General features: G+C 34.2%; 1 protein-coding gene across 1 annotated transcript; it reads left to right on the plus strand.

The window, feature by feature from the left end:
- The first annotated feature begins 302 nt into the window (after positions 1-302).
- On the plus strand, positions 303-4,329 carry LOC145796284 (uncharacterized). Its single transcript, XM_082881360.1, has 7 exons — positions 303-564; positions 1,927-2,001; positions 2,083-2,134; positions 2,228-2,956; positions 3,060-3,203; positions 3,295-4,173; positions 4,261-4,329. Exons 2-7 carry the CDS (start codon positions 1,946-1,948, stop codon positions 4,327-4,329), a joined length of 1,929 nt encoding a protein of 642 aa, XP_082737486.1. The 5' UTR covers positions 303-564; positions 1,927-1,945.
- The last annotated feature ends 9,655 nt before the right edge of the window (positions 4,330-13,984 follow it).

The raw sequence follows: 13,984 nt of genomic DNA on the forward strand, positions 1-13,984 counted from the left end.
CCGGTAATTACCTACAAATTACACGTATCAATTAAGACGGATAGAACGCCAAAAGAAGTCAAACTTTAAATGTTTCAATTTTCCAGTTCGTCCTAAGATAAGCCTTTTATTATTTAGTAATACTACATGTTTATTATATTTATAAATATCAAAATGTTGTCTATATTCATTCTATGCAAGGACTCACAATACGGCAATTCAATCTCAACCCTTCCTTTATAATCCGAGCAACTTTCTTACCACAATTTCTGAGATAGGAAAATCACCTATGTTTCAATGCAGAAACTGAGGCTGAGCTTCTAAGTACATGCACTTTGTTTCTTTTCTTTTCTTTTCTTTTACTTGAATTCAAACATAAAATAAGCTAAACTTCTTCTTGAATTTTTTAACTTCTGCACAGACCAATCTATAGATATATGGAAAAGTATTATTAACTTCTTCTTGAATTTTTTTTTTCCTCTCTCAGCTTTTGCCTTCATCAGAGCTCCCGTGGATCACTCTGACCACTCTTACCGTTGTTCACTCCGGCTGCGACATCACTTCGGCTGCTCGACATCCTGCTCGGTTAGTTTAGAAAATATTCAACACACTACTATACTTCTATAATTAGTTCTCTATACTGGTATAAGACAGTATATAATCCTTGAAGCTAAGCTTCTATATAATTCTTGAAGCATATTGATATTAACTACCCCTGTTTGGCTCCCATTTTTTTCTTCGGTTTTTAATTTTAGTAAATTTTATATGCAAACATATATATAGGTTGCTAATATAACAGGTATGGATCCAAATTCATTAAATCTACATTTCAAGCTCCTACTGTATCATCCCAAATAGATAGATAAAAGATGTATATCTGGAGGGATTGTAAGCACTTTGTACAAACTTCATTTCCTTCCACCATCAATCTACTTAGTGACAAGTAACAAAGGGTGTAATAGAGATTACATTTTCCCCTCCCCTTATCAGACTACATTTTCATGTCCTAAATACACTAGGAAATTGGCATTTCAAAAAAATCAAAATCAGTTCTCAATTCAATTTCCAATAAAACTGCAGAAAATTGGGTATCTTATATGATTTCACAATTCTTATTTTTCTTTTCAATCATCTTCTTAACAACAAACAAATCATTTTTTGTATTGTAAAACAAAATGGTAAATGAAGGACCAACCTCAAAATGAACCAACCAATTGTTAATTCCTGCTCCAAACCCCTTATCAAGATGGTAAGCCGGGGGAGACCCATCCAAACAAACTGCACAATATCAGAATCCCAACAAATTGCTTTCCTAAACATTTATAATTTTCAAGTGCTTTATGTGGTTCAAGCCATCCCCAAACCCATGCAGAGAATAAAAAAAAAATTAGCAAGATAAAATATGGGAAAGTGAACCACAACATAGCTAAAACCAAAGCAAGTAAAACCAGTTAATAAAGATATTCAACCTTCTGACTGTATACCTAAAGTGAGACTTGAAGGAGCAAAGGAGCTATACATAACCATGACATCGTTTTTTATTTTTTTTCTACAATAGTCCCAAAAATAAAATAAAAAACAATGTCGTTTTTATTATCAATTCGTATGGTGCCAAAATATTTGGCTCCTTTTTGCGACAAAAAAATTTCCTTACCAAATTACAAATTTTGTCCAAAAAAATTAACTTCTTTAATCTATTTTTTATGCTAATGTGACCTAAGCTACTGGGGTATCATTTTTTGTTTATGATTAGAATTTTTTTTAGTGTCTTTCCTTTTTACATTGGAAACATAGTCTTTGTTAACTACATTATTATAAAACAAATCCATTCATGTGTGCATGTCGTGCATTTGATGAATGTACTATAACCTTTAAGATTTTTGTTTGTTTGTTTTTTTTCCTAATCAAAGATATTATGAGTTTATTTTTCTTGTCTTTCTTTACAAGGAATTCTGATTGAAGCCTAATGGATAAGCCGACTGATCCTCCAAAGCGCCCGATCACTCCATTCATTTTCTTTTGGTATTTCGTTAATATCTATTTGTATGTAGTTATATATTTTCCATTATACGAATTCTTATATTCATTTTCATATGTTTATAGCCAAGAACAATCAATGGAGTTAAAAAAAACCCAAATGAAAGTAGACGTGAAGGTAAGTGCAACGTATTCTTGTTGTTTGTAGTATTCCTTTTGTACTTGTAAGCTTGTATGTAATTGTTCATATGATTTTATGCATGTAATGTAGGATATTGGGGACAAATGGAATCAACTTCCTGAAGAAGAAAAAAATAAGTATATACAAATGGGAAAGCTGCAATCTGAACAATATGCCCAATTAAAAACTGTGGTCCAACAAAAGCCTCCAAAAGTAAAAATTCAAACCCGAATTGAGCTTACATCAATTTGTAAGATTATTAGAAGGTTGGACAAAGCACAACAACAAGCAGTGAGTGATATGGGGTTTCATGGCATCCTAAGCCTTAGGTGCACGCACATAGATCATGACTTGTGTCATTGGTTAGTTCAGAACTTTGATCCTTCAACTCATTCATTGAATGTCCACGGTCTTCGAATGCTTCTCACCGTAGAAGATGTTCATGAGTTGATGGGATTACCTTCCAATGGTCTACCTGTGAAGTTAACAGAGTCCGTAGATGAAATTACAAACCTATGTGATGAAATTGCGATGAAGAATAAATTTGTTCCGCTCACATCTTTGAAATCTTATCTGCTTGAAACAAAAGATGCTGGAACTGAATTTAAAAGGAAATTTGTCTTATACATCATTGGAGCCCTCTTGTGCCCCACCACAAAGGCAGGCGTACACCAATCATTCATTAAAATGGTTAAAAATGTTGAGTCCATCAGTCAATTCAATTGGGCAAAGCACACCCTTGATTTTCTTGTCGACCGCATTGCCATTGCCAAGGTCAAAGAGCGGTATGCTATGTGCGGCTGTTTGCTTCTTCTAATGGTACTTCCCCTTGATGTGTAATTATTTCATCTATTATTTTTTATTGTATATTGTCTAACACACATTAAAATGACTTCTTTTTTTGATTTTTTTTCCCATGTAGTTATTTTACTTGGAACAATTTGCTCGCAAAAGGGAGTTGGTGGCTACTTCCAACTCCATTCCTCGCTTATCCTATTGGGGCAATTCAGAAATTAAGCAGGGTTTGAATCAAATTAAAGCTTTGGGAGGATATTTAAATGTTGAGGTAAATATTTACAACACATGACTTTTTATAATTATAGCTCAATTTACATTACACCTGTGACATTAACAAGTTATTGTATATCTGTGAATAGGTGGCTTTGCCTAACATTGGTGAAAAGTCCAATGCAGTAACTCTTAGCCAGGGAAGAATTGACAAGAATGATGACTCCCGATTGGCTAAAGTTGAGAAACAAGTCATTGAAATTCATGCCCTTTTGGTCCAAGGCCACAAGGACACAAGGCAAGATGAGGATGACAAACGTCTAACCAAAGTGGAGAATCAAGTTGAAAAAATTCTTGAGTTGTTAGAAAAACACATGCCAGTTGATGGAGAACAAGTTAAAACACCACCAACCAAACTACTTGCGGAGCAGCGACTGGTCAAAATGGAGAACCAAGTTGGTCAAATTCTTGAGTTGTTAGAACGATGCATTCCAGTTGATGGTGGAAATGTTAAAACACCACCAAGCAAACTACATGAGGAGCATCGAATTGACATTGAAATGGTTGGTCTCGATGATAGTGGTATCGAAAAGGTTGCAGCCAATTCCCCGAAGTTTGTAGATGAGGATGAGATAAGGAATATGAATGACAAAAAACCAATGGAAACTTTGCATTTGAGAAAAACAAAACCAATCCTCACACCACCAAATGCAAAGGCAGTTGCAAAGAAACGAGCCAAATTAGTTGGTGGGAAAGCATTAAATAATGAACAACTTTCTATTCCACAAAAGGAGAGATTGCGCGCAAAAAAGAGTGATACAAAGGCAGTCGAAATGAATGCTGTAACAATGTCATCATCATGTAGTGTTGTTCGTGGTCCTCAGACTCGAGGGACCCAGAATTGCAAAGCCAGTCAGTGGTTGCGTACACCTTTTGTGAAATTTGATGTAAAGAAGAAAAGACCACAGTTGAAGCCATCGTCAACTGACAACAACATTGACAATAATATTCATGACAATCTCGATGAAGTAAACTAAATGATTGTGTCTCAAAACATATTTGATATATGTGTAACAAATAGTGCTTGTTTCTTACTTTTCTTTTACTTGTATCAGCTATTTGATAATTTACTTGATCAACTTGGGGGTAATGTTGTTCCTGAAATCCCAAAGGTTTGGAACTAACTATTATAGTATTTTTTGTATATGTGGTTATTTTTTGTATATGGGTGGTAGCGAGTGGGTGGTAGTGGTGGTAGTAGCAGGTGGTGGTAGGTGGGTGGCGGATGGTGGGTGGTAGCGGGTGGGTGATGGTAGCGGGTGGTGGGCAGTAGCAGGTGGGTGATAGTGGTAGTGGTGGTGGTGGTGGTGGTGGGTGGTGGGTGGTGGCAAGTGGATGGCGGGTGATGGTGGGTGGTGATGGTGGGTGGGTGGGTGACGGTGGCGGGTGGTGGGTGGTAGCGAGTGGGTGGTGGTGGTGGTGGCAAGTGGGTGGCGGATAGCGGGTAGGTGGCGGGTGGTGGTGGTGGTAGGTGGGTGGGTGACGGTGGCGGGTGGTAGGTGGTAGCGAGTGGTGGTGGTGGTGGATGGTGGGTAGTTGTAGCAGGTGGGTGGCGGGTGGGTGGTGGTGGGGGGTGGTAATGGGTGGTGGTAGCGGGTGGGTGGGTGGTAGGTGGCTGGTAGTGGTGGGTAGTTGGTGGTGTCAGGTGGTGGATGGTGGTGGCAGGTAAGTAATGAGTGGTGGTGGCAAGTAGGTGGTGGTGGTGGTGGTGAGTAGGTGACAGGTCGGTTGTGGCTGGTGGGTGATGGTAGCGGGTGGTGGGTGGTGGTGGCAGGTGGTGGTAGGGGGTGGGTGGTGGTGGTGGAAGACGGTAGTGGAAAATGGTGGCGGGTGGTGGGTAATGGGCTCTACAAACCTAAAAGGAAATGAAAAAAAATGAGGAAAGACGGGGGAAATTGAGGTTTTTAGGTTTAGATTTTCGGAATATTTTTAATATTCTTAATATTTAATTTTTTAAATATTTAAATTTTTTAATTTTTTAAATATTTTTAATATTTTTAATGTTTATACATGCTTAAAAAATTAATTGACAAAAAAATTAATTGACAGAAAATAATTGACATAAAAGTTGTTTGAAAAAAAAATGATTTGAAAAAAAAATATTCAAAAAAATTACTTAAAAACAATTAATTGAAAAAAAAAACATTTTTTTATTTGAGTATTTTAAAAATAGTTTGGTTATGACTGTTGATCAAAAATACGGATATCGAGTTATGAGTTATGTATTTGATTATCAATTATATATTGAATTAAGTTTTGAAAACTATTTTGAAAACTCATCACCAAACAAATTTTTTTATTTCACATGTCACATCAAACTTTCAAAACTCAATTCCACATACAATTCAAAACTCAATTCAACACTCTATTAAAAAACCATAATCAAACAAATTTTTTGTAGTAGAGGAAAGGGAGCGACAATAGTGGTGAAAGTGATGGATAAGAGGTGGTGGTGGTGGTGGTGGTGATGGCGAAGGAGATTAGTGATGAAGTTGTGATAGTGGTATGGGAGATGGGAGATGGAGTGGCGGCGGTGGATGAGAGGTAATAGTAGTAGTAGTAGTAGTGGTGGTAGTGGAGTGGTAGCAATGGTAGTAGTCATGGTAGTCGTAGAGGTGAAGTGGCGACAGTGGAAGTAGTGGTGGTGGTGGAATGGCGTTTGCAGTAGTGGTGAAGGTGGTAGAGGAGATGGGTGGTGAGAGAGAGATGAATGAGAGACAGATAAAGGAGAGAGAGAGAGAGAGAGAGAGAGAGAAAGAGAGACAGAGTGATGAGCGAGAGAGAGACAAAGTGGTCGCTAAAAGTGCATTTTCTTGTAGTGGATCGATAAATCGAGAGGGAGCTCAGTAAATAGAGAAGACGGGAGGGAGAGAGTGAGCAACGCAAACATAGTGGTAGAAGAGAGAGGGAGAAAAAGAGAAAGAGAAAGAAATAGAGATAGAGATAGAGAGTGAGAGACAGAAAAGAGACAGAGAGAAGAGAGATACACGAGAAAGACAAAGAGAGATAGAGAGAAGAGAGATGAACGAGAGAGACAATGAGAAAGATAGAGAGACAGAGAGAAAGATAGAGAGATGAGCGAGAGAGACAGAGAAAGATGAGAGATGAGAGAGATTAAGAGAAGAGAGATGGGCAAGAGAGATAAAGAGAAGAGAGATGAACGAAAGAGACAGAAAGAGAAGAAATGAGAGAAGAAATAGATGAGTGAGAGACACAGAGAGAGAGAGAGACAAATAGACAGACAAATATAGAGAGAAGAGTGATGAGTAAGAGAGAGAGAGAGAGAAAGAGAAGAGAGAGATGGAGATGAAAAAATGGATGAAAAGGTATAGACAAAGAGAGAGATAGAGAGAGAGAGAGAGAGAGAGAAAAGAGCGAAAAGAGATAAACGAGAGAAAAACAGAGAGAGATAAGTGAGAGAGGTAAAGAGAAGAGAGATGAGAGAGATAAAGAAAAGAAAGTGCCGTCTCAAAAAGTCACATTTTTTGGCGACAGCAAGTTATGCCGTCTCAAAAAGTCACATTTTTTGCTTGAGACGGCAAGTTGTGCCGTCGCAAAAAAGTTCCGTCTCATAAGCCCACTTTTCTTGTAGTGAATCGTAGATAAAAATTTTCAACACATTTTTTATTAAATTTAGTCAAATTATTTATATGTATGTCTATGTGTATATAAATATTTTAAAATGTATATTGTTTGTATATTACCCTTTTTATTGTATTTAGTAAGTAAATCTAAAATAGAGATATGTGGTTAGTGGTTTTGAGTTGGTTATGATCAAAGTTAGGGGTTATTGGTGAAAATGATGTTAGTTATAAGATGTGGTTATGAGATATGTGATGGTGGTTACGATCAAAATGGTATGGTTACGAGCCAAAAGGTATTGGTTATGAGATGTGGTTATGAGATATGTGATTAGTGGTTATGAGTAAAGTGGTGTGGTTATGAGCCAAAGAATGTTGGTTATGAGATATGTGATTAGTGGTTATGAGTAAAGTGGTGTGGTTATGAGTCAAAGAATGTTGGTTATGAGGTATGTGATTAGTGGTTATAAGTAAAGTGGTGTGGTTATGAGCCAAAGAATGTTGGTTATGAGATATGTGATTAGTGGTTATGAGTAAAGTGGTGTGGTTATGAGTCAAAGAATGTTGGTTATGAAATATGTGATTAGTGGTTATAAGTAAAGTGATGTGGTTATGAGCCAAAGAATGTTGGTTATGAGATATGTGATTGGTGATTATAAGTAAAGTGGTATGGTTATGAGCCAAAGAGTATTGATTATGAGATATATGACTAATGGTTATGAGATATGTGATGTTAATTATGATCAAAGTGGTATGACTATGAGCCAAAGGGTGTTATGAGATATGTGATTAGTAGTTATGATATATGTGATGTTAGTTATGAGCCAAAGAGTGTTGGTTATGAGATATGTGGGTAATGGTTATGAGATATATGATTGTTGATTATGAGATATGTGATTTTGGTTATGAGCAAAGTGATGTAGTTATGAGTCAAAAGGGTGTTTGGTTATGAGATATGTGGTTATTAGTTATAAGATATGTGATATTGGTTATGATCAAAGTGATGTGGTTATGAGCAAAAGGGTGTTGATTATGAGATATGTAATGTTGGTTATGAGTCAAAGGGGGATTGGTTATGAGATATGTGATTAGTGGTTATGAGTAAAGTGGTGTGGTTATGAGTCAAAGAATGTTGGTTATGAGGTATGTGATTAGTGGTTATAAGTAAAGTGGTGTGGCCAAAGAATGTTGGTTATGAGATATGTGATTAGTGGTTATGAGTAAAGTGGTGTGGTTATGAGCCAAAGAATGTTGATTATGAGTATGTGATTAGTGGTTATGAGTAAAGTGGTGTGGTTATGAGTCAAAGAATGTTGGTTATGAGATATGTGATTAGTGGTTATAAGTAAAGTGATGTGGTTATGAGCCAAAGAATGTTGGTTATGAGATATGTGATTAGTGATTATAAGTAAAGTGGTATGGTTATGAGCCAAAGAGTATTGATTATGAGATATATGACTAATGGTTATGAGATATGTGATGTTAATTATGATCAAAGTGGTGTGACTATGAGCCAAAGGGTGTTATGAGATATGTGATTAGTAGTTATGATATATGTGATGTTAGTTATGAGCCAAAGAGTGTTGGTTATGAGATATGTGGTTAATGGTTATGAGATATATGATTGTTGATTATGAGATATGTGATTTTGGTTATGAGCAAAGTGATGTAGTTATGAGTCAAAAGGGTGTTTGGTTATGAGATATGTGGTTATTAGTTATAAGATATGTGATATTGGTTATGATCAAAGTGATGTGGTTATGAGCAAAAGGGTGTTGATTATGAGATATGTAATGTTGGTTATGAGTCAAAGGGGGATTGGTTATAAGATGTGGTTATGAGCTATATGAGTAGTAGTTATGAGATATGTGATTAATAGTTATGAGATATGTGATAGTGGTTATGATCAGAGTGTTGTGATTATGAGCTAAAGGATATTGGTTATGAGATGTAGTTATGAGATATGTGATTGTAGTTATGAAATATATGATATTGGTTATCAACAAAATGGTGCTGGTTATGAGATATGGTTATGAGATAAGTGATGAGAGCTCATAACTAAGTTATGATTAATTTGATTATAGTTATGAACAAATATGATTTTAGCTCATAACTATAAAAAGTGACCTGCTTACCAGGTCACTTTTAATGATGTGGCTCAATCTGAGCCATTGATTTTCGATGTACCATACATTTTTTAAACCAAATGTACTATAGACTTACCCCTGGAGCAAAGTATAATTTCTTGCCATATTATCCTATCTTATACTTGAATGAGTACGCCCACATGCACTAGGCTGCATGAAAAACCAAATGGAATGAAACGCTCGCTTACAGCATCCGCATTAAAGTAGTTAAAATTATTTTTTAATTAAATTAGTGGTGTTATTCATGAAAAATAGACGTGCATCAACTTCGTTACTGTTTATTGCTAATTTATGAGTGTTACAGTACCTCGCTACAACAAACGAGGTACTATTCATCCCTACAATACAGAGATTAGTGTTATCGGATTTCCGGCCGATTAATGGCCAAGTTTTTTTTTTTTTTTTTTTTTTTTTTTTTTAAGAATTGTTTGGCTGATAACTCATCAATTTAATAAAAAAAGAAAAATAACAAACCCAATAAGAAAATAATATTTTAATAAAATTAATTTATAATAGAGAGTTTGATACAGTAGGCACTAAGAGGTGACTAGTTAAAATAGTAAAATAGTTTTTTTAATTATAATTTGACTAAAATTTTGAAGAAGCTGGTGTGGATGCTCTTATGTTGTCTCTGAAAATTTGTATACAGTATTGACTATTATATTGGGTAAATTACATTTTGTTCTTTTTGTATTTTGTCATTTTTTTACTTTAACAATTAAAGTTTTTTTTTTTTTTTTTCTATCTTAGCCCTTTATGTTTCAAATTTTTTTCAATTTACTCTTTAAATTAATTTATGTTAAAAAATAAACAGTAAATGACACATTGACAGTCACGTGATATAAAAATATTTTATTATATATAATTTACATCTCTAATATAAACTTAAATTTCAATATAATAATATATTTTTTATTTTATGTGATAATTGTTATGACATTTTCTGTCTAATTTAAATAGAAGTTAACTTTTAGAGTAAACTGAGAAAAATTTGACACATAAAAAGTTAAAGTGAAAAAAAAAATGAAAAATAAAAGACTAAAGTGGAAAAAAAAAATTAAAATTTTAATTTTTAGTTGAATTTTCATAAAATATATGTTCCGTCTCTGAAATTTTTTATATAGTACAGTTTTATTGACTAACATATTATATTTAAATACTCTTTATATTATGATTCTTTAAGCATTATATTATAGGATAAATGACTAATAGTAAACATTTTTTTCATAAAGGTTAGGAAGGATTATTATTCGGGAAATGAACCGGAGAATTTTTCTTATTCTATTCTTTATATAGGATTCCACAAAAACTCTTATTAAAGAATTATGTGAATCACTCTTTTTTTTTATGCCGAATAATGATTGGTATATCAATTAGTGTATTAATAAATGATATGATATAATTTTAAAAATTTTAAATTTTTATAATTTGTATAATGAGTGGGGTTAATAATAATATCATAACATTAATTGGTACACTAGTTAGTATACTAATTAATATATATAGTACTACCATTTACACGCAATTAAAAAATCGACAAAATCTGAGCATATGATTAATTTCGATTTCTGAACTAATAAAATTAAATAATTTGTTGAGCGATAAATTTTCCCACAATCCAATCTACCGATCCATTTGTAGAATATTTCCTCACTAGAATGTGTTGTTGAGTGCTAAATTTTCCCACAATCCAATTGAATGGAACCATTTGTTGAACATTTCCTCACTAAAATGTGCTTATATATACTGTAGTGGATTTACACTTGGTTCAAATCCGGATTGTGTGATCCAAAATGATTTGATATTGAAAATTTACTATCTAGATTTTAGTTTCAATAACGATTGGAAGTTTTAATAGAGTTTTAATGATATGGTGATTGTTCATGTGATGTGAGAGTCCAGATTTCTCTCTCTATTCTCTTTTTCTTTCACTTCATTAAAACTCCCATTAAAACTATTATTTTAGAGTTAGGACCCCGCTACGTAGCTCGAATCCGTGGCTCGACACCAAAACGACGTCGTTTTGGTGTCTTTTTTTTTTTTTTTTTTCCTGGTTTTTGTTGCAGAAGGAAGACGAAGAAGAATGGTGGAGAAGAAGAGAAGGAGAAGAGAAGGGAGGAGGAGGAGGAGGAGGAGGACTGGAGGGGGCATATTCACAGGGGGAGGAGGAGGCGGAGGCGACGGCGGTGGTTCTGCAACGATCGCTGGTGCTGCGACGACCGGCGGCGACGAGGCGACGGCGGTGGTGATCTCCTCTCCTCCTCTCTCTTTCTCCCTCTCTCCTCCTCTTTCTCTTCTCCTCTCTTCTTCCTCTTTCTCTTCTTCTCTCTTCTTCCTTTCTTCTCTCCCTCTTCCCTCTTCCTCTTTTCTCCTTTCTCTCTGTCTCTGTCTTCGAATTCGAGCCATTTTTCGAGCCAGAGATTCGAGCTACCAATCTTTTTCCTTAGAGTTATGTATCACTACTCTTTTAGTGTAGTGGGCTATCATTTCAATGAATATGATCTACTAAGGTTTCTTAGGTGCTAAATTTTTTTGATATTTTTTTTGGAATAACTACTTTGCTTGTTTTTGGTTTTTCAAAAATACTTTTCAAAAAATTTTACTTTTTCGTTTTTCATATTTTTTTATTTTTACTGAATTTTTTAAATATTTTAAGTATTTTTTTTAATTTTTAGACACACCTAACATAAATACACATAAAAAGTATATTTTTTGTGAAAAAAATCTTTTAAAAATTCACTAAATACTAAAAATATAAAAAAAATAATGAGAATTCAGTATATTTTTTTTTATATTTTTTAGTATTTATTAATTTTTTAAAATATTTTTTCACAAACTTTTTACTTTTTAGATACATCTAAGTAAGGTGCATCTAAAAAAGTAAAAAAAAAAAAAAGCTTAAAATTTTAAAAATGTTCACTCAAAAGAAAAAAACACGAAAAATAAAAAAATTAATTTTTAAAAAATTTAATCTTAAAAACTCAAACCACATGCACACTATAGCATTGTCACGTTACTGTTACAATAGACAATAAATAATTACTTTAAAAGTAAAATAAAAATGGACAGGAGACAAGGATATGACCAAAAAAAAGACATTTTTGCAATTATGTTATAATTTATAGTGGAAAGTGGGGAAAAAAAATATTCATAATAAAAAGATGGTTAATAATATCAATTTTACAATATATGCAATTAACTCATCTATAATAATACTATAATCATAAAAAATTCACAATGTCATAAGTTCTAAAATTTTCCAAATATTTCTTAATCTATGCTTGTGAAAAAGAAACTATTCATTTATAAATCTACAGTTTTGTCAAAAAAAAAAAAAAAAAATCACCATAAGAAAACAAAAGTTAGATTAGAGAAAATTTATAACTCCAAAAGTCTTCGTCGTCTTCATTTTCGTTTTCAACCAATGTTATTTCATCTTAGCTGGTCATTACCTTCCTCTTCATCACCTTTGTAGGAGCCCAGTAAACTTAGCCTCTGATTAGCAAACAAGGCACACCCAAACCCATCTTTGATGGGCCAAATTTAATCAAAAGCCCACTGTACTTCAACAAGTCATTACCAAATGGGTGAAAGAGTGCTGAATTGAGGGTACCTAAGCCATGCGTTTGAGCCAAGTATATCAACTAAGTCGGCATGGTCCCATTAGGTGGGCCCAGGTTGTCCCTTTCTAAAAAGTATAGTATGAAGATGAACCCTGACAGAGTGATAATGAAGGGTTATGCTACAAGGGAAAAATATCAAGAAGGATAACTCTATAAGAGGGTGGCAAGGCAAAAGGAAGATGTATGTTCTAAAAAATTTACACTCTAAGAAACTATAAACTCTTCTTTCGAAAGAAACTAACCTACTTGTCGGAGTGTTAATTCCGGCACCACCGATCGGAGTTCTTCTCTATTTTAGGAAGCATTTCAAAATCACTCCCCACAACCTTTATCTTTTTTACATACCTTTCTTTTTCCTTTCTTATCTGCATTTAAGTTCCTTAGTCCTATATTGAAAAAAAAAAAAAAAAATTATTATAAGAGTAAAGCCCTGTTTGGTAGAGCTTATTTTCAACTTATTTTACCTTTTAGCTTAATTTAAGCTATTTTGGTGTGTTTGGTTCAGCTTAATAATACAGATTATAGCTTTTTTTAAGTTAAAAATCAGCTTTTTCTTTGAGTGGGAGAGGAGAAGCTTTTTGGAATAACTTAACCGGGCAACTACAATTTGAGGGGCAAAATGACTTAAATGCCCCTCACAATTTCAAGTAATTACAAGTGTACCATATATATAAATAAAAAAACTCTTATTTTTGTCTCTTCAACGAAGTTGTCTGGCGATTTCCGGCCATTTCGGGCGATTTCCGGCCATTTCGAGCGATTTCTGGCGAACATGAACCAGATCACTCTCTCTTCTGTCTCTCTCTCTCCCTTGCTTTCTCTCTCTGTGCTACATCCATGGCACCGAACCTAGGGCTTTTCGTCATCGGGTTCGGAGGGTGGATCGCGATCGTGATTTTCGGCGAACATGAACCAGAGATCGCGGTAGATCGCGTGGCAGATCACGGTAGATTTCTCATCTTCTCTCTTCGCGATCACGATCGCCACGTCGCCGCTATACCTTCGTCGTCATCGTCCCCCATGTCGCCGCTGCACCTTCGTCGTCGTCCCCTACGTCGCGATCGCCATATCGCCGATCAGATCTCTCTCCCTCTCTCTCTCTCTCTCTCTCACGCGCGCCGATCAGAACTTTCTCCGATCAGATTTTAGTATTTTTTTAATAAAAAAATAATAATAATAATTAAGCCATTATTATTAATAATTTTAGTATTAATTCTTAAAATCGATTACAAAAATTAATAATTTTAGTACTTTTAGTATTAATTATTTTAGTATTAATTCCAGGATTTTTGTATTAATTAATACTAAATAATAATTTTAGTATTAATTGATTACAAAAAGCCATTAATTGCCACTAATTAATTTACAATGAAATAATTTTATACTAATTGATTTATAATGAAAAAATAAAAATAATAATTTATAATG

This window comes from Camellia sinensis, chromosome 7 (genome assembly GCF_055761805.1).
Source record: "Camellia sinensis isolate YWXY chromosome 7, ASM5576180v1, whole genome shotgun sequence".
NCBI lineage: Eukaryota > Viridiplantae > Streptophyta > Magnoliopsida > Ericales > Theaceae > Camellia > Camellia sinensis.